This window comes from Balaenoptera ricei, chromosome 1 (assembly GCF_028023285.1).
Source record: "Balaenoptera ricei isolate mBalRic1 chromosome 1, mBalRic1.hap2, whole genome shotgun sequence".
NCBI classification, from domain to species: domain Eukaryota; kingdom Metazoa; phylum Chordata; class Mammalia; order Artiodactyla; family Balaenopteridae; genus Balaenoptera; species Balaenoptera ricei.
The window spans coordinates 144,041,006-144,067,256 of record NC_082639.1 but is presented as its reverse complement, the minus strand read 5'-3'; the positions used below and the strand labels follow the sequence as shown (position 1 = coordinate 144,067,256).

The 26,251-nt window shown below is 46.1% G+C and overlaps 1 protein-coding gene across 1 annotated transcript in view; it reads right to left on the bottom strand.

Moving 5' to 3' along the window:
• Positions 1-26,251, bottom strand: part of CACNA1E (calcium voltage-gated channel subunit alpha1 E) — a 370,252-nt gene that overhangs the window by 184,767 nt on the left and 159,234 nt on the right. Inside the window, exon 7 of the mRNA XM_059903912.1 lies at positions 25,071-25,252. Coding sequence (XP_059759895.1) covers positions 25,071-25,252 — 182 coding nt within the window. The remainder of the gene's footprint in view (positions 1-25,070; positions 25,253-26,251) is intronic.

The following is a 26,251-nucleotide window of genomic DNA, read 5'->3' as shown; positions in this document are numbered from 1 at the left end:
ACTCCCTTCACGAAATCTCTCCCTACCCCAGCTGAAGATGCCTTCTGTTTCCTGTCAGGACCCTGCCTGAAACACCATCTTTCCAGCCTCAATCTCAATCCCACCCCCTCCAAGAAACTTTCTTCTCCACTGCAGTTGAGTGATGGCTCATCTCTCATCACTCCCCAACATCCTTACTTAATTCCAACACTCTTATGGAGCTGTACGGTTTTCAAAGTATTTGACATAAATGAACTCATCTTTTCCTCACAACAACCCTGAAAGATAGACAAGGTATTATTACCATTAATAATCTCATTCGCATTTTGCAGAGAGCTGAAGCTTCTAGAGAATAAGCACCATGGCTGAGAACACGCAGCTATTCGGTTGTCTTAACGCGGTGGTTTGGGTCACAGGACGTTCTGGGATCCCAGGGACACAAGGCCAGTGCGGAAGGGGAGGAAGGATATATCTTGGAAGACAGGGGCTGGAAGGGTCTCTGTGTATATACGACATCCAAGAAAATAAAACCCAGTGAATATGTGTCCGCAAAGTTTAAGACACAGTCCTCAAGGAGTACAAACCTCTATTTGGAAACATGCATACGTGTGTGCACAAGTTGATGACACAAAACAGATTAGGGCCAGGTGGGAAGGGGCCTTAGGCCAAGGACTCTTGGTAATCCCTTTCTGAATGTCCTGCCCCACCCCTACCTTGTGCTTGAATCAAAGCCCCAGACACAGAGGTGTTCAGGACAGACTCATTCATTTGTTCAGCCTCTACAATGGGCCAGGTAGGGTGCTGTATTCCAGAGACACCACAGTGAACAGGACAGACAGGGCCCTGCTCTCGTCGAGCTTGCACTTATTAGGAGGGATGGCATTACTTAAAACATTACGAAATGACCGGAATAGCACAATGGTGGTAAGCACTCCAAAGAGAAACAGGAAAGAGTCACGAGTGAGATTTCTGGGGAGAGCTGACTTTGTTTAGGGTTGTACCAAGGGAACATTTCCCTGAGAGTATGTCCTTAAAACTGAGATCTAAAAGACGGGCAGGAGTTGACCAGCAAGGGAAAGGGCTCCGAGGGAGAAATTCCATTACGTGCAGAACGGCATGTCCAAAGGTCCTGAGGCTGGTGCAGCTGGGGGCTGCGTGGTTCTGACAAAGGCCAGCGTGGCCACAGTACAAAAAGCAAGGGCCAGCAAAGCTAGAAAGGCTCACAGGGGCCACATCCCTCACAGATCACGTTAAAGATTTCTGTCTATATTTCAAGTGCAACAGGAACCAAATAAAGGGAAAGGGAAGTGACGTGGGAGACGTGCATTGTTTAAAAATCATTCCGGCTGCAGAGTAGAGAATGGATTGAAGAGGCACAAGAGAGAAAACTGGGAAGGCAGGAGGCGACGGCAGCAGTGTGGGGAAAGAACACGGCAGCTGGACCAGACGGGCTGTGGTGGAGATGGAGACGGGGAACTGGAATGCATTTTGAGGGTAGAATCCATAGCACTTGGGTTTGATGGGAGACAGAAGGTGAAGGAGTGGGAGGAAACAAGGAGACAGGAGGCTTCGGCTCGTGCCACTAAATAGGTGGTGGGGCTCTTGTACTGGGACGGGGGAGACCGGAGAAAGGATGGTGGCGGATCAAGCGTTTAGTTTAAGGCTCGTTAATCTGAAGTATTTCAGGATGGTGCAGGCAGTAGGTAATTAGATATAAACGCCTGGAGCTCAGAAGAGAGTTCTGGGCTAGAAATATAAATTCCAGTCATCAGCAGATCGTCAAGGGACTTTCAACAATACCTTCCAGGGAAAGAGTGTGTGAGAAGAAATGAGGGCCCCAAGGAGAAGAAGCAACCAGAAAGACGGAAGGAAACAGGTCAGTGTGATGGCTCTAAAGCTGTAGGGAAGGAGCATCTCATAAACCAGGATATACTGGTCCAGAGCCACACACCAAACGTAACATGACTGGGTTTTTAAATGCTCAAATGACCTCATGTTTATATCTAGTACCCCAGGATAAAAGTCTACGCTAAAATCTCCACGTACATAAATACCTACTAGGTAAAGCCTGAAACCTTCCTCTGCTGAAAGCTTCCCAAGAAGATCACCGTCTCTTCTCCCACCCAGGACAGAGACCAGGACAATGAGTCCCAGGCACTGGGCCCTGGCAGGGGTTGCTCCGAGCGAGGGCCCCTGGGAGGGGACGGAAATAGCTGCATAGATAATAAGATCTGTGCCCGCTTCCGAACTGCTAAGAACACTGGGTGTTGATTAAATTTTCATACCTCCGTGACAGATTTCCCCCCCGCCCCCCGTCTCTTTTTTCCCCCTGTGTTTCTTTTTTGGTGGTTATTCCTGTTTCCAAAACCTAAAGAAAACACAATAAAAGGGGTTCTTTTCTTGCATGAGTTTTGGCTTGAGTTTTGAGTGCTGCCTGGGGCATCAGTCTGGCTTCCAGGAAAAGTTGTGTCAGCATCTGGGAAACAGTGCAGGCTCCCCACCTCCCAGCTCCCCTCTGCCTTCTGCCCCCGTTCCTCACTCCCTCCCTTACCTCTCCCTTTCGCTGCCTCTTCAGCAGCCTCTTCTCCGTCCTCTTGTCCCTGTTATGCCTCCTTCTCCCCCACCTCAGTGTTCTTCCAACTTGTTCTAGTTTCCCTCTCTGTTTCCCCCTCAATTGCCTCCTAAGTTTAAATCCACGATGTTGAAGCGTGCACGCACACAAGCAAAATGAGGTTCTTTTCTCTCCCTGTCCTCCCTTGCTCGCTTAGTCTCCGGACAGCTCTCCTTATTTCCATTCTCAGAGAAGAACTCTAGAGATAGCGTTTCTCTGAGAGAAGACAAATAATTGCCCGTGCCTTCCTCCATGCTCGGAATGACAGATGGGGCCATTCTCATCTCTCCCACACCAGGAGGGGTTCAGGGGCACTGTCCTCCCCTTGTTCTACAAATCGGACTTAGAAAAAGAGAAAAGATTCACTCTGACCTCTGTTAAGAGCCCCTGTGCTAGGTGAAGGGACGCAGCCTGGGCCAAGCCTCCACCCCGATGAGATCAGAGTGGCCCTGGGAGGTCTCCTCTCCTCCCTCCAGTCGGGATGTGGGATCAGATCCAGCTGGAGGTTAAAGTAGGGCAAGGTGTGTAGTAAGCACAGTTCTACCTCATCCCACAGGAATCGCGACGGGCGACCCAATTTCATCTCCAGTGACTTGGTAGCAGCCTCACCCTTGTCAGTAGAAAGCGGCATCAGGAGCCTAATCACATGAGTGTGAGGCTGGTCCCGTGCAGACAGAACCTACTGGTCCTGATGTAGCTACTGCCTCCAGGGCCATGCCCAACCGGTCCATCCCTTCCCCCTTCCCAGTCTCAGCCCAAGGAAAGGGGAGCCAACCTCAACTCCTTTTCCCAAACGATTCCACGGCTGCCCACTCCAAGAGAGGTGTTACTCAAGGCTGCCTGCAAGATGGGTGGGATGTGCTTGTGTTGTGTTGAAGGTAGTGGGGTGTGAGGATCCTGATTACTCCCCCAAAAGGAAAGCTGACCAAGGTGAGGCGGGTTCCCCAAAGGCCCACACTCTGGTGGCAGATGGGACCCCAGTCTGAGACAGGGTCAAGGTGGAACTCCGCATCTGCTCAGGCCTCAGAAGGCAATGGTACTTGAAGGCTGGACGTCAGGGTACCATTCATGGGAGTCACAAGGACCTTCCTTTCAAATCAGGATGAGTCCAGCAAACACAAGAAGCCTGGCTATTCTCTTAAAATCAGTGCTTCTATTAAGATGTTACGGAAAAACTCAAGCAAACTTTTTGGCCAACCCAATAGAGTAAGAAGAGCTGGCCAGCTCTGTTACCCACAGCTCTGTTACCCACAGCTCTGTTACCCACAGAGCAGGGCAAAGTGTAGAGGCGGGTGGGGCAGAGGTCAATCCACAAGCTTCATTACCACCAAGTGTCGCTGATCTTCTACCATCACTCTCCGCCTGAAGGGCCCTCAGAGTTCCACAGGTGGGCTGCTGCAAACCTGACCCCCTAGCCCTGGACACCTGATGGTGAGTCAGCACACGTCCATCACCAGGGATGGAAGACAGATGGGCAGAGGCAAAAACAGGAGAGGACAAGAAACTGGCTCCTCTAATCACTAGAGAATCCTTCCTGGGTAATCAAGAATTTCTTAGTACAGAGGATCAAAGGGGAAAAATGCTTAATAGCATCTAACCAGCCTTCAAGGGTCCCAAATCCTCCAGGACTTTCATCGAAAGGACAGCCCTACTTTAACATTCTCTCTTATGAAAATTCAAAAAAAAAAAAAAAAGTGTCATAAGCAAAGTCTCCAGCTAGGCGCAGTGGGGGAAAAATACCTGTTCTCTCTTGGAAATACTAATTACAGTGTTCATATATGCATGCCTCATAAAAACATCAGTTTTCACACACAGCTACTCCCCACAATAATATCACAAATCAAAACATAACATGTAAGCATATTAAACAACCTCTCTATTCTCCTAAATGGCCGGTTAGCCACACTTATTTTTGAGACAGTTGTAGTATAATGATTAAGGGCACAGACTCTGGGAGCAGATGGCCTTGGTCTTCTCAACTGTAAAATGGGGGTGTAACAGTCCTATCTGAAAGGGTTGTGGAGACTATCAAGTGAATTTATACCTACAAAATACATAGAACAGTGCCTGGCGTACAACATATGCTAGATAAGTGTTTGCTGTGATGCCTCACCCTGGTCCTTTCACAACACTAAATACCCCCAAGGATATAAACAAGAGGTCTCCCAGTACTTACGGCCAGTAGGTTTTCCTTCCTGGTTTTAAGGTTCACTGACCTCCACTTCATTCACAGATTCAAACTCTACTCAGTGGGGCTGGAGGCTTGCCGTAACACCTGGATGAAGGCGTCATGAGGGCTCCCTCGGGAATTTGGATCTCCTCCCTGTCTCCCAGCCAGAGATCTCACAGTTATCTTCATGCATAAAAATAGATCTCGTGAACCCTCAAAAGAATGACTTGCTTTTGTGAATATGACCTCTGTGAGCCCCTGTGTGGATTTATCTAACCTCATACCTGGGATGGTCAGTTTGCTAATAATACTAAGGACACCTGGGTGAATGGCTCTCACACACACACACCCCCGCCCCCGTGGCGGCCAGCTGGCTTCTCGAATGGGAATGCTGTTCTGAGAGCACAGATTAGGTCCCTTATGGCAGCCAACCATCTCACAAATGCACTCCACCGATCAGCAGAGGTTCTGGTGCAATAGCCAGGGGAGTAACAGTAACTATAACAGATACGGTGCATTGACCACAACCCCTCCCTTGTGGGCTCATATTCTGTCATTTATTCATTCAGCAAATAGTTATTAAAAACTTATCTTGTGCCTGTTATTGATCTAAGCAGCAACTGTTCAAAGCAGTGAGTAAGACAGAATTCCTGCCTTCCGAGGCTTATTGTAATGGGATGAGTTAGTCTTCAAATAAATAAATGGGGAAAATATACGCTGTGGTAAAAGGTTAAGTGCTCTGGAAAGAAAGAAAGAAAGAAAGAAAGCAGGACGGGGGATAGAGACTACTGGGAAGGGGAAATTCAACCTTAAATAGGGTGGGCATGAAAGGATGCACTGAGTAAAGACCCGAGGAGGGGAAAGGGTGCGCCCACTCTGATCTCTGGGGAAGCACATTCCAGCAGGACAGCACAATTGCAAGGCTCCGAGGCAGGAACGTGCCTGGTGTGTCTACTGCAAGAAGACCGCTGTGGCTGGAGGAGATGAGTGAGGGGAGAGGAGGAGAGGAGCAGAAGGGGGGAGGGGCAGATGGTACAGGGTCCTGTGGTTTCCCTGCAAGAGCTTTGGCTTTCACTCAGCGAGAGAGGAGGAGCCGCTGGAGGGCTCCCCGCAGGAGAGACGCGCGCTGACTTACATGTACCAGGGTCACAAGGCCAGACTTTTTTGTTTTGTTTTGGTTTTTTTTTTTGGCTGCGCCACATGGCATGTGGGATCTTGGTTCCCTGACCAGGGATCAAACCCGCGCCCCCTGCATTGGGAGCCCGGTGTCTTAACCACTGAACTGCCAGGGAAGTCCCAAAAGGCCAGACTGAAGTGGGGCAGTGATGCACTCAGGGAGACACTGCAGTAACTCAGGCAAGAGATGTGGTGGCTTGGGCCAGGGTGTGGTGCTGCAGGTCAGACTGGTGGTCAGAGTCTGGATAAATAGGGACTGTAGAGCTGAAGGGAGTTAGCGATGAATTAAATGTGGGGTATGAGAGAAAAACCAGAAGAATGGTTCTGAGGTTTGATAGCTACAGTGCCTAAAAAATCAATGATGTAACAGCTATGAATAATGGTGTACAGGTGAATAATACAAGGAGTGCAAACAAATTGAGACCAGCTGGGAGAGAGCAGATGACTGAGAGCAGTAAAGAAATTGTCAGAGGAGCCCTGTGTTGGAAAAGGGAGCATTCCAGCACTCAGCCCAGTGTCTAGCACATAGTAGGCCCCCGATAAATGGCTTGAATGTAAAGGAGTACAGTTACACAAATAAAAACCAAGCTTTACAAGCAACATCATCTTGAGGGAAAATATAATTTTTATAGAAGAGGAGCAGACAAAAGGAAAAAGAACCAAACCAGGACAGACTTGGATTGAAGAGCTTTCTCCACACCTGAAACTGTATCTGTCCTAAACCAACTCATTGGCTGGTGGTGGGAACTCTTATTTGCCTTCCCTATAGTAAAGAAGTCCCTGCCATAATCGACAAACTGGCCCTAGAGCATGTTATTATCCTGGTAATGTCCTAGGAGAAGTAATAATATTACACTTGGGCTAAATTCCAAAAGAAATAGCTCTGAGAGAAAACCCCGAAGTTCTTAGGGCCTTAATAATAGGGCCACTGCTGGGCTAATACACATTGAGTTGTAGTTCCTCGGAGCTCAGTCCTTAATCCTCTTTTCTATCTATACCTTCTCCCTATGCAGCATCAGCCAATCAAGCCCATAACTCTAAAACCATTAATAAGTTGATGCTTCTCAAATGTGTATCTCCTGCTCTGCCCTCTCCTCTGAGCTCCAGGCTTATGTATCTAACTACTCACTCATCGTGACACCACTAACTTGGATACCTAAGATGCGTCAAATAGGCATCTCCAATTTAACATACCCCCAACTGAACTCTTGACCCTGGTCAATCAACCTGCCCCTTCTCTAAGCTTCCCTGTCTCGGGAAATGGTACCACTGTTAATACACTAATGTAGCTGAGGAGCCATCATTGGTCCCCACCTTTCTCTCTCACCCTACATTCAATCCATCGGCAAGTCCTACCAACTCTACCTTCAAAATACAGCCCAATCTGACCACCATTCATCACTGCCAGCGTGACCATCCCAGACCTCACCACCATCACCTTCTATTACCTCCATCCTTGCCCACCATGGCCAGTTCTCCACACAGCAGCCAGAGTGATCTTTCAACATATATCAAGTCACACCACCCATCTGCTCAAAACACTTCAAAGACTTCCCATCAAGTGTGAAATAAAACCCAATGAGGCCCAATGGGATCTGGCCCCAACTAGCTTTCTGATCCCTCTTCCCTCCATGCCCTTCTGGAGTGCTCCTGCCTTCCTGCTGTTGAACCCACCAAACAATCACTGTGCCAAGCAAGCCACTGTGAGGTTTCTCTACTAAGCCTTTCTTGACAACCTCAGACAGAATATGGCCATCGTCTGGTTGTCCTCACAGCACTCAGTCCACACGAGGGAAAGGGATGATAACACTTTATCATGGCATCCACTGAACACAAGTCTGTCTTCTCTCCTCAAAAGGAGGCACAAAATACCTTCTACCATCCCGGCAGTGAGGAGGCTGTCTAAAGTTTGTTGTGAAAATTAAGTTGAACTGAATGGCCCAATCGTCCACCATCTCCTCTGCCAATCTGTTCTAACTGATGGCAGCAGGGAGTAGTAGAAAGAGCCTGGGCTTTTCTAGTGACACAACACTAGGTTCCAATCCAGGCTTTCTACCTTAATAACTGAACAACCCTGGGCAGGTCACTTAACCTCTCTGTGCCTCAGTTGCCTCATTTGTAAAACAAGGAATGATCAGAGTCAACTTCAAGGCTACTGTAAGAACTAGAGGCCACACAGGTAAAGGGCCCGGCACAGTGCCTGGCACACAGTAGGTATATGATAAATGGTAGCTAGTATTATTATCCACATATGTCTTGTCTTTCATCTCTCTTTACGGCATTACTGAATGTCCAGAGATTCCAACAAAGCGTGTTTTGTCCTTCGAGAGGAGAAGTAACACGATGAGAAAGACATCAAGACATATGGATGGGAGGAGAGGCTTCACTCCAGGTGGTGTAAGGGGAGGTGGCAGACTGAGGCTACGGGAAACAAGATGACTGACAACAGCAAGATAACCCCCTTTTCCTCTCGAGCCAACCTCTGCCCACTTCTGAACTGTCCATGACCGCAAAAGCCACAGACGACCCAAGTCCCCACTGAGGTCTCAGTGCCTGAGCGCCAGGGTGGGTCTCATAAAAAGAGATTGGTTGCCACAGCAGAAAAGGATATGCAAGCTCTTCCAAATTAGAACAGGAATTTAATTAAACCAGGAGAGAAATGAGAGATAGGGAGATGATTAAGGCCCCAGGATATTTCCTTCCTTAGAGGCGAGGGGAAGAGGCAGGGCCGAGCTAGAATTCACCCCCACTCACAATCTGCCCCTTTCCTCCCCGCCCCTCAGCCATCTCCCTCTCCACCCCCTACTTCTGACTCCTGGGCAATCTTCTTCCTCCGTTTTGGAACCCCTGGGCCCCTACCCCAAAACCAGCTCTGCGCAAAGCTCTCCCTCAAGACATATGTGCTGCTGACTCATTCTCCCAGCTTGTAACAAAGCTTAAAACTTTTAATTCCCCAGTGTTTATTATCTTTTCTCACTCTTTCTACTTCATCTTGCTTCATGTTATGAATTATGTACAGTACTTCTGGTACTCAAGAAAGACCCTTTATCAAATCTGTGCAAAAGAGAATTCATGAGTGATTTTGATCAACGAACAAAGTTCGAGCTTGATAGGCACACAGACAGGCACATGGTGGTAGGGAGGGACCCTGTGCTGTGGAGATGAGACCCCTGAGACCTCATTTGGATTCGGTGGCTATAATATGCTCTAAGGACATACTCCCTTGCGTGTCTCCCCTCTATAATATGCTCTAAGGACATACTCCCTTGCTGCTTAAGACCAGGGCATGTATGGAAGAGATGTGATCATGTCAGGTGGGCACAGAGGTGGGGAGCTGCCTTACCAGGTAGGGTAGCTCACTGCAGACTTCATGCAGTCTGCAGGGCATGCCTTCGTTTTTTTTATCCATAAATTGTAACTCAAGATAATGTCCACAGGAGGCTGCTTCCCAAATGCCTGAGACAGAGAAAGCGCTTCAAGGTCCTCCAGCAAAGGGGCTCCCGTTGGAAAAGCCACAGCACACGCATGCCTTACCCATCTGAAGGGAGGGGAAAAGCCACCTCTTGTTCCTCTTGGCCCCTTTCTCTGAATCTCCTCTGCCCAATCTCCCATCTTTCTTCCTCCTCACCGCCCACTTCCCCACTTGCTGAAGACACCCGAGATCTGGCTAAATAACCCACTTTGCAGTTTATTTAGCTCTAAATGGAAGTCGTAAGACAAATGCAATAAATAACTTGGGTACAAAAGAGAGGCACGCGTCCTCCCTCTCACTCTGTCACACACGTGCACGCAGACTAAATAGGGGCGGGTACTCTCCGCGGTAACCTTTCCCAGGCTCAGTGGGCCGACAGTCACAGCTGCTTCTAGTAATGCAGGATGACAGGCAAGGTTCGCATTCCCGGGTAGACTGGGGTCCTGGAGGGTAGACCAAGACTGCTGGCCCAACGAGGCCACCGAGTCTGTAATTCCCAGGACTGGAACCCCGCTGCCCACTCTTTGGGGAGCATGACCTTGGTGACTTAGCTATTAGCCATGGGTGCCTCTCTGCTCTTCCCAACCCATTCAGGTGGTGCGCTCCCTGAGGGGCTGTGTCATGCCACTCCAACGCCACCTGCTAAGGAAGAGGAACCTGTCACAGAGAGAGAGGAGAGTGGGAGACCTGGGGAAGGGAAGGAAGGCAGAGAGAGAGAGAGAGAAAGAGAGAGCAAGCCCTGATTGGAAACCCTGGGAGAAAGGGAGGCTGTGACAGAGATGCGTCAGCCTGGCGAACTACCCTAGTCCCACCTGGGTTTGGGGGACACGCTGCCAAGAACTTGAATGTGATCACGACTTGCGGTGAGGGAGGCGTGATCACCTGGGTGTGCGCGTGCCTGCTGCCCTTTCGGTCCTGCCTTTCCTTCCAAATCAGGAAGGGCAGCCTCTCTGATTCAATGGCACAGCTGCAACTAGCAGCACCCCCGAAGGTAGGTGGCGGCACACCTCGGTCATTCAGATCAAGGTGGGGTCCCTCGGAAAAGGACTCACGTTCCCACACTCCCTTTCTTTCCTGCTTCATCTAGAAATCTGCTCTTTTTATACAAAAGACTCCGGGAGTGGTGGCTCTGTTTTACATCATCAAGGAAACAGTTGGAAAAGGTCACGGTACCATGTTTTGTGCACAAAGGAAAGAGAAAGATCCTAACGATATTTTGAATATATATTCTGCCTTACTTCCTTAGGGATCCCACTGACCATATCTGTCAAAACACATTTAAAGATGATACGTGAAAAAATCGATTATTGTGAAGCTCAGAAACAGAAATCCTCTAGACATCACTGTTCATAACCTTAAACTATTTTAACAATACCTTAAATTTATAAAGCATATCTTGGTGCACAAAGCCCTTTCATACATACATTCTGATGTAATTCTTACAACCATAATATGAACTAAGTGTTCCAATTTAACGGAAGAGGAAGATGGGTCTCACTGAGGTCATGTAACTTGCCTAAGATCATGGTATGGGGGAGGGGGGAGTAGACAGAAAATAAAACCTGAACTTGAACCCAGATCTTCTGAGTACAATCCAATGTTGAATACTACCTATTCCTTATGGTATTCGCTATGCCAGCCTAACTGGTTTTCTAAAATATTCGTTCTTTGGTGACAAGTCACATAAGCAACTACTAATTCCTGTTAAAATTAATGTAAAAAGCTCACTGTCACCAGAATGGGGAAAAACAAACAAACAAACAAACAAAAAACTCACATGCCAAGCTGCTAATAGCAATACTGTGCATTCACAAGTAAATTATTTACATCAATGTAATTATATTAACAGATTAATCTATTATATAGATAAAATCTATATAACCATAGTTTTTTTTTTTCAACTTCCACAGATCAGAGAATTTTCACAAAACAAATACAAAAGAATATGGGCTTGCCATACGGTTGTTAACTTTTTCTTCTGCCAAGAAAAGATATTAACTTTGAAAATTCAACTTCAAGTTGAACAAATTTAGCTTCCAAAAAACTGTATTGCTATTATTTCCTCATTATGCCAGACTGCTAAAAACTTCACCAAGGGCTCAGTCCTGGCCCATTCAGGAACACTGCTGGAGATAAATGTCAGGTCTGCCCTAACACAAAGTGTAGAAAGTCCTGAAGTGTGTTAGAATTTGAGAGCAGCTGTAACGTCAGCATTTCGCCAGTTATCCAGAGGTAATTCAAGTTAGTAAGAACTGGTATGAATACTTAAAATGTGTTCAGAAGCCATTTTAGCATCAACTACAGGTATGTTTTTCAACATGGACATAATATAAATAACACTACATTTCAAAGCAAAAGCACAAGCCATGAGAGCTCCCAATACATAGAGCAAATGGAAGCCAAGGAAAAGGAAACATGATGGGAGAATTTACCTTACATGCCCCCAGCAGCAATCAGATACTCTATTTGAATAAGCAAAACAAACAACAACAAAAAAAAGCTCACTTAGCAAAATCGAGTTTATAAGTATACAGCTCTTATAAGCAAAAAGGAGGGAGGCGCAAGAGGGAGGAGATATGGGGATATATGTATATGTATAGCTGATTCACTTTGTTATACAGCAGAAACTAACACACCATTGTAAAGCAATTATACTCCAATAAAGATGTTAAAAAATAAAAAAAAAAGAAAGCACTCATAAAGCAAAGAATGAGGGTCTTTTTCAAAGCACTTTCATATGTTTTATCTCATGTAATTGCTACAAGACTCTTGAGGTTAGGAACAGTAGGTGGTATTACCCGCGTATGACTAATGAGAAGACTAACGCACGTTTATTTATTCATCTGACACAAAGAGACATAAGTGTTTTGCCTGGGATCACAGGGCTCATGGCAGAAGGGGGTCCAGTGGCTGTCCCCCTATCCTCAGTGTAAGTATCAAATCCCAAGCTGATGTTCACAGAGGTAAAAAATGGAACTTGTGAAATGAGGATTCAGCCACAGAAAGTGATCCCAGAAACAGTGTGTGTGTGTGTGTGTGTGTGTGTGTGTGTGTGTAGGGAGTCTTCAATTTGGGGCTGTTCCTGGTCACGTTTCATCACAGAAAACAGGGCATACTTTCTCTTTGTTCTGTTCCCAAACCCTAACCATGTCTCAGATTGTCATCTCTTAGGTCTGGGTCTCTTTAAGAGCATTTCAGAGCCAGGTTCCAAGCCAGGAAGGCCAACTGTGTCACAGAAATTAACTACTAATTACACACAAACCCTGTGTAAACATTCCAATAAATTACAGTCCCCCTACTTTTCACTAGTTGGGTTTTTTTGTGTGTGCCTCTACCTGTCACAGGAGAAGGGAGCATGGCACTGAGCTGGAGCACAGCAGGGAAAGCAGACTGCAGTGACAGTGGGGACAGCCCACTGTCCAGCATTAGCGGTGTCCTTCCCGACAGCAGCTCCTTCATCTGAACCTAGACCCTGTGCTGCATACGCTGACAGCCGGACGGACTAGAAGGCAGGGCACCCTGGGTGGGTTCACAGAGACTCTCTGTGAAATTAGCCTATTGATGGATATTTACTGAATACATAATCATGTCTGGGAAACTGTGGTTGATGCCAGAAGACAGAATGGTGTTTTGAAAGGGAAAAGGGACAGAGGCACCTAGAAGACAACTCCTGATAGGGCAATCTGGGAAAAGCACCAGATGAATGCTACTGACGTTTAGGTCCGGGGGAGAGGGCTTAGAGGAAAGATCTCTTTTCCTTTGAGTTTTCAGGGATAGTCGGAGAAGGCTCTGTGCAGGAGGTGGCCAATGTTTTGGAGGAAAAACTAATTCAAAACACATGAATGTAAGATTGGCAAAGATGCATAGGAAAGGTACTAAGTGGCTAGGCTGAGAGATAGGAAAGGACCCGTCGGAGAGGAGAAGATCTGGACAGCGAGTGGGCAGTGGAAGAAGATGTTCTGCTTGTCTCCCCTATATGAGTGGTTTTCACAAAATGTTCTAAATAATTATTTAACACCATTAGTGTTTCCTACGTGCTAGGCACATGTCAAGGGCTTTATCCAAGATATCTCATTTAATTCTTACTACAACTCTGTGAGGGGGGTACCAAAATTATCCTCACATCACAGATAAGGACAATAAGGCACAGAGGTTAAGTTGTCCAGGTCCCACAGGTAGTAAGGGTGGGACCAGGATTCCTAACCACTGTTATACCACGTCTAGTAACAGAAATCACTGTTTCAAACAAGATCATCAGAACATCAATGCAGAAAACTTACAGGGAGGAACACCTTTGGCATAAATGTATTTTTGCTATTTAACATATATATATATGCATTTATAATACAAAACATGTATGTAATGTAGAATCAATCACCCAAAACATAAGGTGGTTTTGGGGAAGATGAGCACTGAGGCCGGGGGTAGGATGACTGCTGCAGTCTTGAATCAGCTTTGACATCCAGTTTGTTTCTGTATTTTGTTTTAGTTTCATAGTACTGAGAAAATCCTGAATCACACAGAAAAGTAGTAGTGTGCTCACTTATATCGCTGTCTGTGAGCAAACAAGCTCAGGCCTGAATTTTTTAAAAAGACTAACACAGAACTACCAGCCTTCTCATAGCACATTTACACAAAGTTCAAACGAACACAGAGATGGCAAAGGGAGCTTTACTCCAAGGTCTGCACAAATAAGCCAGGGTGATCATGAGCAGTCTCCAAGTATGAAAATTTGGTCTCAAACATACTGATTACGTGTGGCTTTTTAAATTCGTTTTTTTTTTCATCATTTTCTACTTCCTCAATTCTAAGATACACCTTTCTTTGCAGACAAAGGTTTTAGAACTAAGAATATACGAATATGTAACATACAGAATGTAGTAGGGCTTCCCCCCCGAAATGCCATTATTAACTTTTTAGTAGATCTTATAATCAATGGTATGTATCTTGTATTCAAGGAAGTGTGACAGTTAAAATATATATTTTAACTATAAACAAAACGAAAAGACAAACCACGGAATGGGAGAAAATATTTGCAAATGATGCAACTGACAAGGGATTAATTTCCAAAACACACAAACAGCTTATAGACAACCCAGTCAAAAAATGGGTGGAAGACCTAAATAGACATTCTTTCAAAAAAGACATACAGATGGCCAACAGGCACGTGAAAAGATGCTCAACATCGATAATAATTAGAGAAATGCAAATCAAACCTACAGTGAGGTACCACCTCACACCAATCAGAATGGCCATCATCAAAAAGTCTACAAATAATAAATGCTGGAGAGGGTGTGGAGAAAAGGGAACCCTCCTGCACTGTGGGTGGGAATGCAAACTGGTACAGCCACTATGGAAAACAGTATGGAGGTTGCTCAAAAAACTAAAAATAGAGTTACCATATGATCCAGCAATTCCACTCCAGGGCATATATCCAGAAAAGACAAAAACTCTAATTCGAAAAGATACATGAACCCCAGTGTTCATAGCAGCACTATTTAATAGTCAAGACATGGAAGCAACCTAAGTGTCCATCAACAGACGAATGGATAAAGAAGATGTGGTGCATATGTATATATATACAAAATGGAGTATTGCTCAGCCAAAGAAAAGAATGAAATAATGCCATCTGCAGCAACATGGATGGAGCTAGAGATTATCATACTAAGTGAAGTAAGTCAGACAGAGAAAGACAAATATATGATATCACTTACATGTGGAATCAAAAAAGAAAAATGATACAAATGAACTTATTTACAAAACAGAAATAGACTCACAGACATAGAAAACAAACTTACAGTTACCAAAGGGAAAAGGGCGGGGTAAGGATAAATAAGGAATTTGGGATTAAGAGATACACACTACCATACAGAAAACAGATAAACGATAAGGACCTACTGGACAGCACAGGGAACTATATTCAATATCTTCTAATAAGCTATAATGGAAAAGAATCTGAAAAAGAATACATATATACATATATATATATAACTGAATCACTTTGCTGTACACCTGAAATATTGTAAATCAACTACACTTCAATTATACAAAAAGTCAAAAAAAAGATATATTTTAAAAACAATGCAGATGTAGAGAATGGACTTGAGGAAACTGGGAGGGGGAAGGGTAAGCTGGGACGAAGTGAGAGAGTGGCATAGACATATATACACTACCAAATGTAAAATCGATAGCTAGTGGGAAACAGCCGCATAGCACAGGGAGATCAGCTCGGTGCTTTGTGACCACCTAGAGGGGTGGGATAGGGAGGGTGGGAGGGAGACGCAAGAGGGAGGGGATATGGGGATATATGTATACATACAGCTGATTCACTTTGTTATAAAGCAGAAACTAGCACACCATTGTAAAGCAATTATACTCCAATAAAGATGTTAAAAAAAATTTTTTTTGAGACAATTTTGTAAAGCCACCAAAGTGCACCTATGGATCTCAGCTGACAAGTCCCTGATCCAGGGCAAAGGGCAGAGGTGTCGGGATGGGAGAGGGAGAAGAGACCCTGCAGGCATGGGAGGGAGGTAGCCAGCAAAGTGCCCTCAGGAGGATGGAAATGCCACTGGTCCTGGTCCTCTTTCCTGAGAGCTCACTGTGTGTCAATCACTTTATATTAGACAAATTTTGATTAAAGTAGGACCTCGTAGAAACCCATGTAGTGGGGGAGACGGGCTTTCTGAAGGCTTTCTCTTTAGTACGCTCCCACTTCACCCTCCCCAAGCCCAGTCATTACAGCCACACGGAACTGTCGCTGTCACACTTCACTGTGGCCTCAGAATCACAAGGGAGCTTGTTAAAAATACAGATTCCTTCTTCCTAGCTCTGTAGCTGCCAGACCCAGGTAGAGCCCAGGAATCTGAAATTACATTAATTGCCCCCAGGCAATTCTAAGCCGGCCCACACTCTGAGGGGCACTGAAAGAAAGTCCTCAACAAATATTTTTCTAGTGAATGATAAATTGAGGGAAAAATGAATAGAGACCTTTTGGCTGCCTAGTGTCAGAGGCTGGCACTGTGCCATCCCGTCTGGCTGGGATTCCGTAAGGATTTGGCCTCCAGAGTGAGCCAGTGGAAAGCACCTGAAACAGCCATTGAGTCACCAACACACCACCCCCAGTTAATTTCTGCCCCTTAGTCCTAAGGCCTGGGGTTGCCTCAGAACAGAGAGATCATAGCCTAAGGCTGTGTGACACACCAGGCACCTGAGGCCTCTGGCCACGGATCAGAAATTAAACTGTGTATTAGAGTGGGCTAAAAGAAAGGCAAAGAGCCCTGAGCCAGCTTAATGGTTCTGCACAGACGAAAGATCTGGAGACTGGCCTGGTGCGTGCGTGGTGTGAAATTCAGGCACCTGATCAGGAGGCAAACTTTGCATATTTGGAATCAACCCTAAACACGATGACATCTCTGGTTTGACAAGTTACTAAGAAATCAAAATGGATATGAAAGAGTAGGAATAATTTCAGGGTAGAAGCAGCTATGGATGGGAAGGAGAAAGAAAGCAAACCACAGTTTTTTTTTTAATCCCACGGAGGGAGCCAGGGACTGGAAAACGTGGACCCTGGGCTCCGGCCCAGCGGGCAGGGAGCAGGAGAAAGGCATTGCAGGGTTTAGGGGGAGGACAAGTGATTCACATGGAGAACAGGCTGCCAAAGGCAGCAGCAGAAGCTACAAACATAAATGTTTTTATTTTTCCACCTGAAAAGCCGATATCTTTATTGGAGTATAATTGCTTTCTAATGGTGTGTTAGTTTCTGCTGTATAACAAAGTGAATCAGCTATACATATACACATGTTCCCATATCTCTTCCCTCTTGCATCTCCCTCCCTCCCACCCTCCCTATCGCACCCCTCTAGGTGGTCACAAAGCACTGAGCTGATCTCCCTGTGCTATGCAGCTGCTTCCCACTAGCTATCGATTTTACATTTGGTAGTGTATATATGTCCATGCCACTCTCTCACTTTGTCTCAGCTTACCCTTCCCCCTCCCCGTGTCCTCAAGTCCATTCTCTACGTCTGTGTCTTTATTCCTGTCCTGCCCCCAGGTTCTTCAGAACCATTTTTTTTTTTTTTAGATTCCATATATATGTGTTAGCATACGGTATTTGTTTTTCTCTTTCTGACTTATTTCACTCTGTAGGACAGACTCTAGGTCCATCCACCTCAATGTGTTTTTAAAAAGAGACACTCCGAGGAGGAAAACGGGATTACAGAGTACAATGCTAGTGAGGAAGGTGGGCGGGCCTGGTAGGTTTCAGTCCCCCAAAGTTTCCCCAGTCAGTGCTCTGAATTGGGCTGACGCAGGTCGAGGTGCCCAGGAGTGAAGTCTGGGAGGGCCCAGGAGGTGTGCCACACCTTCTGTCACAGCTTACTCTGCTCACGGGGACACACACCCCTCACTCACTCACTCTCCCTCTACTGGGGGCAGTTCAAGCGCCAAATTAGAAATCAGAACAGCTGGTTTTAAAGCTCACTTCCTACTTCTTCTATGCAATGAGACAGGTTTCTCAAACTCATTCCACAGACTGAATTTGTCCAGGAGACTCCAGAGTAACATTTGAAAAAAGGCCTATAATCCATTTACTCCCTTTTCACAGTCTCCGCCCACCTCCCCACCTCTTTCTCCCCTACCCAGCTCAAATTCCACCTCTCTTGATTCTCATTTTATTGTGCTCCCCAGTTAGAACTACTCTGGTGAAAGCCAACTCTCCACCTACTTCCTTGCCCGAACCTCAGGGGCCAAATGTGACCACAGGAAAACACAACACATTCACTGGTCTCACTTTCACCCCAGCACCATTAACTCCGAGTGGGTCCTGAATGCTGCCCGGCGAGCAGATCCCCACGGCACTTAGTCCCTCGCTCGCCTGGAAAACTATTCCCACCTTCCCTCAAACTTCCAGCATTTCCCTCCTCCCACCTTCTGCTGATGACCTGACCTTCTATTTCATCGAGACAATACAAGCAATAGGGGAATTTCTACATGCTTCCGTCACCGTGTCTACCCCCATCCCAGCCTCTGCAGCCTCCCTCCTAGGACTACGGATGAACCATGAAGCTGGGCTCCAAGCCTGGCCCTCCACCTGTGCTCTTACGGGCTAGGAGCCCACCCCCTCTCACCTGCTTTAGAAGGCTGCTCCACCAACTGTCCTCTCTCTCCAGCAGCAGTGATTTTTACCTTGAATGACTCATTCTCACCAAAAAGCAAATGGTATTTCTTCTACCTGCCCCACTCTCTCTGCTTCTCTTTCAACAAAACTCAACACAACGGTCTGTATGGCTGTCTCCAAACCTCTCTTAAACCTTCTCCAGTCGGGTTTTTGCCCCTCCCACTTTCCCCTCCTGGCCTCTGATGATTAATTCTTAGCCCTTATCTCCCTTGACCCATCTCCAGGCAGCATTTGACTCAGCTGATCACTGCTACTTCCTCCTTCCTGAAGCACTCTCTTCCCTTGGCCTACAGGACACCATGCCCCCCTACTGCTCCTTCTCAGTCTTCTTGCTAACTCCTTAACTCACCCACATCTTAACACTGGAACTTAGTTCTGGAACCTCTTCTCTATAGTTAGATATTCCATTCTTTGATGGTTTATCCAGTCTTTGGACTTTAAATACCATTCTACACACAGAAAACTCCCAAATTTATTATCTCCAGCCTAGGCTTCTACCCTGAATTCATTTGCCCAACTCTCTCCTTACACCACCATATCAAATAAGCATCGCAAATTTTTCATTCACGTCCAAACTCAATTCTTTATCTTCCTCCCCATCTACTTCACCTCTCAGCCTTCATGGGAAAGGGGCAGACTAACTTCCGGTATCCACTTATCAATCCCTTTGTGTATTAGACAAGTCACAGGTGAACAGACACTGGTATCAGATTCCAGGTGTCATCTGTATTACAGAGACCCAGACAACAGCAAGGACACAGGAACAGGCTCATGCAGACAGGGATGTGGGGAAAAAACCGCCTATTCCAGAGCATGACTGATCGGTTACAGGAGTCTACAAATTTTACCAACTAGACACCTTATCCTAGGTCAGCTGGTACACCTTATCACTCCGACACCGTAAGATGATGGTAGGTTCCTGGCCCCTATCTGTCAAATGAGCTCTGAGTATGTTCTGTTCCCAGAGCATGTGGAGGAGGTGGTGATGAAAACTAAAGCAGAGATGAGTAGACGACATTCCCTAGTCGCATGGAACTCAGCACCGAACACGTTCTCTGCAGATACTATAAAATCAGAGAAACTTCAGGAAGCTGGAGATGGCAGTTTTCCACCAACCCTCGGATATGGCATTATTCTTTCAACATACATAAGCAAAACAGCAACGAGGCAAAAAGTGAATTCTCTGTTAACCATTTAGCAAATAATAACTATGTGTAGCTGGGAGAAGGCAACTTAAAGGAGCGTCATAGGCACTGTCACAGACCAAAGGACTTCTGAGAGTGAGGAAGACTCTCAGAAAGCATCAGACCACAGGTTGCCTCTTCTTGCCAAAAGCCAGGAAAGAGTATAAAAATCTTCCCCACAGCAGCACAGAGCACCAAGGCAGTCATAACAGATACAGCTGGCGTACCTGCAAAGCCGAAGAACAGCACGCTTCCAAGAAATGTCCGCATCTGCATGAGTTATCAACACCAGGTGAGAAGAGAAATAGCTTGATGAAAAATACAGATGCAATGTAGAAATACAGATCAAAAATACTGGACTTGAAGAGCACAGATTGGAGGAACTGCAGACAGTGATTGGGAACCCCTGCAATCTGTATATTATATTCTTGGTACCACAAACAGCAGAGAACATAAAACCAAAACGACAACAGGGAAATCATACTCAGACCAGAATCGGGAGAAAGCCAGATCTGAGAGCCACATCTCACCCAGGTGGAGAAGGTTAGAAGTTAATAACGGAGCCACGGTAACATCTGCGGAGTGAACAGCACTGAGGGAGAAGGTGCTGTCCTGGAGAAGAAACACCTATCCAGATTAGGAGCAATGAAAGGAATTAAACTAGTAAGAAGAGGGGAGAGTCTGCAAATGGAGGAGACCTTTGGAGAGACAGTCAAAACAGGAAGAAGCAGCCAGCAGAACCGTAGACTGCTTTGCATCTTTCTACCACAAGAGGGAGGGAAGCCAAGAATACAGTTGGAGTGTGACCAAGCCGAGTTGAAATTCTGGGAGAGACTAAATTGAGCACAGCACGCAGGACTCCAGGTTGCCCTGACGATGGGAACTCTCCCCCACCCTTACAATCATGCATGCTCATGAGAAAAGCTACATGCAAATGAAGTCAACGGTAATCAATGGCAGAGCCATACAAGGTCACAGGAGGCATTTAGGAAGGGTCTGTGCAGCAGAAAAGGGATGCAAACACCAAGGAAGCATTTAAGTTACATAGAAAAAGGTTAAACTGAGTCCACATGTTTGAGAGAGCTTCTGCGTACAGCGTAAGCCTGAAGGTTCTCCTAATGGTTTGGTTATAACTGGCGCCAATAAATCTTACGTATTTGTTGTAACCACTGAATAGAAGAGGCATTGGAAAGGGAAATAGGGACTCCCTTTTCTTTGTGGTCTTTGTGAAGAAATACAGTGGCTGGGTGAATTGGGCCTTCCAGGAATAGAGGTAGAAAGGGAAATCAACACAGTTATATCTGCGTCTTATTAGCAGCAGTAATAATAAAAGGCACAGTGGGTAATTTTTCTCTATGTAGAAACATACATATATACATGCATCTATTTAGAGTACTCAGGTGACTAGTTGTTCATAGTTAATTCAGTGGTGTGTAACCAGGTCTAATATATATGTAAAGTTTTGTCATTACAAAATCTTAAGTTAAAATTAAGAGAAGAAAAATAAATACTCAGGTATCGTTGACATGGGCTTTCAGAATCTGCACGTTTTCAACCAAGATACTAGGCATCTCTAATCTCATACTTTCAATGGGCATAAGCGGGAGAGGGGTGGTAAGTGAATTAGTCTGTACTATTTAAAAAAAATTTTTTTTTAATTTATTTATTTTTGGCTGTGTTGGGTCTTCGTTGCTGCGTGCAGGCTTGCTCTAGTTGCGGTGAGCGGGGGCTACTCTTTGTTGAGGTGTGCAGGCTTCTCATTGCAGTGGCTTCTCTTGTTGTGGAGCATGAGCTCTAGGTGCGCGGGCTTCAGTAGTTGTGGCACACAGGCTCAGTAGTTGTGGCTCACGGGCTCTAGAGCGCAGGCTCAGTAGTTGTGGCGCACGGGCTTAGTTGCTCCGCAGCATGTGGGATCTTCCCAGACCAGAGCTCGAACCCATGTCCCCTGCATTGGCAGGCGGATTCTTAACCACTGCGCCACCAGGGAAGCCCAGTCTGTACTATTTAAATTGTTATTTTCCCCCATCCTGGATCCTCTTTCCTTTCCAAGCTAAATGGTTGAATTTGGGTAAATTAAAAGTGTTTAAAACAAGAGAACAGGTCCAAAACAGAGTCACTTATGCTAAGCCCCATGTCACCAATCCAAAATTTCATTTCAGTGTCAGCCTCTCCCACAAATGGGCTCTTAAACTAGTCAATCAGGAATCACCTGTTCAGCACTAGTGATCAGGTGAGTCATCTGCACCAGCATCTTCCTGATAAAACCCTGCCACGCCCCAAAGGAAAGTGACCTTGCCACAACTAATCCACTTTTTACTAACTTCCTGGTCCAGCGCCCTTCTGCCTATAAAAGTCTTTCATTTTTTGTACAGCTCCTCAGAGCTCCTTTCCAGCTGCTAGATGGGATGCTGCCCAATTCATGAATGGTTGAATAAAGTCAATAACATCTTTGAAATTCACTCAGTTGAATTTTGGTTTCTTTAACAAAAGCTTGTATGATGTGACTCCACCATATATTGCAAGCCTTACGCCCACCAGACTGAAGAGTCTACAGCTCTGAACCTTCCTCCAGTAGCAGAAAACCCTAACTCCAGGATGTGCATCCAGCTCCTGCAAGAGAGCTCTGCCTGAGCCATGCTTTACACCCCAGTTTCCTGCTCAAAGGAAGCCCAGACTTTGATGGCTCCTTCTCTTCCTAAGGAGCCAGACTTTGTCCTTGTTCCACTGGCTGAAAATTGGATGCCTTTTTCATCCAACTTCTCCTGAATCAAGGGGTAGTTATCCATCTAACTACGACCATCACCTCTGCCAGTGGACTCCTGGCTCCATGCCCTCCCCATAGATCCAACGCTTTGGAAAGTGATGTCATTTCGAAGTGGGCATGAGCTCATTCTGCCCCATAAGCAGCCACTTTTTGGAAACCAGCCACTTTTCAGAAACCAGCCCAACAGCTCAATGAGTTCCCTCAAGCCTGGATCCAGCCACAGGGGTAGCAGGAGGCCTTCAGTAAACTGAAGTTCAATGACTGATGTCATTGTCAGAGGTACTGTGAGTCTGTGGCCCTGGGAGCCCATGCAATCAAAGGTTTCAGAGGATCTGCAGCTTGACCTCTTCTCCCTGCTTCCTCAGTAGAGCACACCTAGAGAGGAGAGCAAGTTCACTGTCTCTGTGTGACCTCCATACCTATGTTGGATAGATAACCTGAGAGAGACTGGAATTTGAAGAGAGCACCAGGAGAGCAGGGATCATGGCGCTTTTTTTCTCCCTCTGTTTCCCCAGTGCCTAGCACACTGCTTGACACATCACAGATGCTCACTAATATATGTTGAAAGAATGGATGAATGAATGAACAAAGGAACTAATGTAAGTGATGAGTGATTCCTGTTTATCTCAGTACCTTCTGAGCCTTGGCTCCGGAGGACCAACAGATCTCGCCTTTATCTTCAAATGCAACACTTCTCCCTTCAGGCTTTCAGTGCATTTATCACATCACTTAGGTGAGTCTACACATATAATTGAAATACATCCCTCCCAAAGCCCCACAAATGACACCAGCCGCTGTGGGGTCAGTGCTGTCATTTCCAGAGGCGCTTGGTTAATCTGAGTGACACGGCTTCAAGACAACCTTCACATCTCAAATGAGGAGCGACTGGATTCATCAACCTTGCCTCCCTTCCCTCCTTCCTGCCACCCCACAACTGGTGAGAATCCCAGAGTGTCCTCAAGGGTTTTCTAGGTCACACATAACCCCTGGGCTTTCTGGGCATATGCTGGTCCTTGGGACTTCTTCACTGCCCTGTAGAGCTTCGGCATAATAGCCTGTGGCTCTTTTCTGCAAAGTTCTACCTGCCTGGGAGCTTGGGAATGGGTCCAGGTCAGTGATGGACATTTACTAGGTACCTACTTGTGCAGGCTTTATGCAGACCCTGGCTCTTCCTCCATGGCAATCTGGTTGAGTCTCTCCTGAGACAGCATTTCCTTTCCTTCCAGTATAGATTATGTCCAGAAGTCCTTCTAAAGGGGGCTTTTTGTAAGCCACCCCATGTTCCACCCATTATTTATACAGACGGAATCAGGTTAGAAGGAAAGGTAAAGGTAGACTATGGGAGGGCAAGTAAGATGGATAATTGCTCCAAAGGGATCTGCCTTGAGGTGGGCTGGCTGTATGCATAGGAGGGTACAGACCTTTATGAGCACCTGTTTACAAAGACAATTTGCCCAAATTGCTTTGCCCCGCTAGGCCTCCTATGCATCAAAGCACACACCTCCCCACCCTTTCATTTTAGAACTTAGACTCTGCACCATGCCTTTCATAACTTGTTGAGATCAGACTCTGGGAGGTGGAAGACACTTCAGTGGTCACCCTAACGTCCCACACAGACAGTTAGATAGCCTTGTCTTGTACACCAACTCAGAACTTTCCCAACATGCCTGATCACATGAATCACCAGGGGCACGTGTAAAAAATGTAGCTCAGCTCACCAACTATTCAAAGCCACATGAAATCAAAATCTCCAAGGGCCTGTGAATCAGAATTTTCAACAAGCATCCCTAGTGGGTCTTACAATTAAGCATGTTACTTACGTGCATGTAATGCAATGGTTCTTGAGGGTAGCTACATATTAGAATCAGCTAGGAAGCTTTACAAAAAAAATAAATGACAGTTCTTTACCCCTAGCTATTCCTACTTAACTTGTCTGGAGTAGAGCCCAGGCGGTGTCAATTTTTAAAGCCCCCTTCCAACTGATTCTAATGTGTGGCCAGGGGTGGGAACTACTGGAATACCTTCCCAGACCAGTGGTAAGCTCTTTGAAGACAGCAACCAACAACTCTATACCTCTTGGTGCCCCTCACTGAATCGCACCACCATGTCGAACCAGTAGCAGAACACAACGGCTGAGTTGATCTGATTTAACTAGCAGTTCACCCATCAAAATGGCATGTAATTTCCTAACTATATTAAGAAGCTGTGTACTTAGCAAGAGGCCAAAAAACAGAGGCCAATAAACTACTAAGTATAGGTTATGTCCAGAAGTCCTTCTAAAGGGGGCTTTTTGTATGCCACCCCGTGTTCCAGCCATTATTTATACAGACGGAATCAGGTTAGAAGGAAAGGTAAAGGTAGCCCGTGGGAGGGCAACCATGGTTGAGTCTACACACACACACACACACACACACACACACACACACACACACATCCCCAGCCCTCCCTTTTCTCAGACTAACCAGCCCAAACCATGCCAGAAGCCCCATTCCATGATCCTTCCCTCCTGCTCCGGCCCCTCGCCAGCTCTACTCACATTGTACAGCACAGTGGTCCACCCTTCCATGGTGATACACTGGAAGACAGTCAGCACAGCAAAAAGGATGTTATCAAACTGGGTGATCCCATCATTGGGGCCGATCCAGTCCCGGCATTCATAACCAGCTGGGCAGCCCTGCACACCACATGGGTGAGGGGGGTCAAATCCTTCTAGAATACCTGCAGACACATTTGGAGGGTGGGGGATAAACCACATGATGCTTAGCATGAGCTGGAAATGATCCCAGGAGGCCACAAGCATGCAATTCTATTTCCCACAGAAAGGTTTGTCCTTCTTTGTCTCTGGCTCCTACCCTTCTCTGGCATCTCTACACCTCACAGCTCACATACCATGTGTTCAACCCAATGTTTCCCAACCTCCTGTGAAAATGAAGCCTCCTCCACATGCCCCCCCTGCTCTTTCCTCAGGTCACATCTTCTACCTTCTCCTGAGTCCCACGGGAATTTACAGCACTGGGTCACCCAGAAAGGTCTGAGCTGAAAGCAGAATCTTACAGATTTTCTAACTTTAGACTCCAGGATAGACCCTTAGTTCTTTCTGGGTTCCTTGGGAACAATTATAAACTACAGTCCTTTCCGTGGATCTTAACTCCTTGTTTTTATGGCCTAAATTCCTCATCTTAAATAAGACAAAAATAAAAAATAAAAATCCAACGTGGAAGGTGTCCTTTGAAGATTCTTTTCATAAAAACATGGTACCTAATTGGGCTCCTTCAACCTCTCCCCTGCTCCCTTTCCTCCTAAAGCACTCTACTGAACTTGAAAAGAACAAAGAAGATACAGGGAGACAAGAATGCCAGATCTGTGTACCCTACTAATCTCCCAAGCACCCCTGCCAAGTCATGCTCAGAACTCCCTCAGTTCTTCCACACTATGTGTGGGTCACAGCAGAGAGGGGGAAGGTCATGAGCTTGAGCATGGATGGAAAATGTCCCCAAGATCTGAAGGGCCCCAGATCTGACTCTGGACTCCTGGTCTCTCTGGCTGTGGGCCAAAGGGCCATATACAAAGGGTAATTCTTCAGGCAGAAGGTTTTTGACATGCATTCTGATAGCCTCCTACCAAGGGATGGGGCAGCTGAGACCTTCTATTGAAATAAACTATAAACCTAAGAGGTTATTCGCTTTGCGATATCAATGCACAATGGGTATCTTTAGG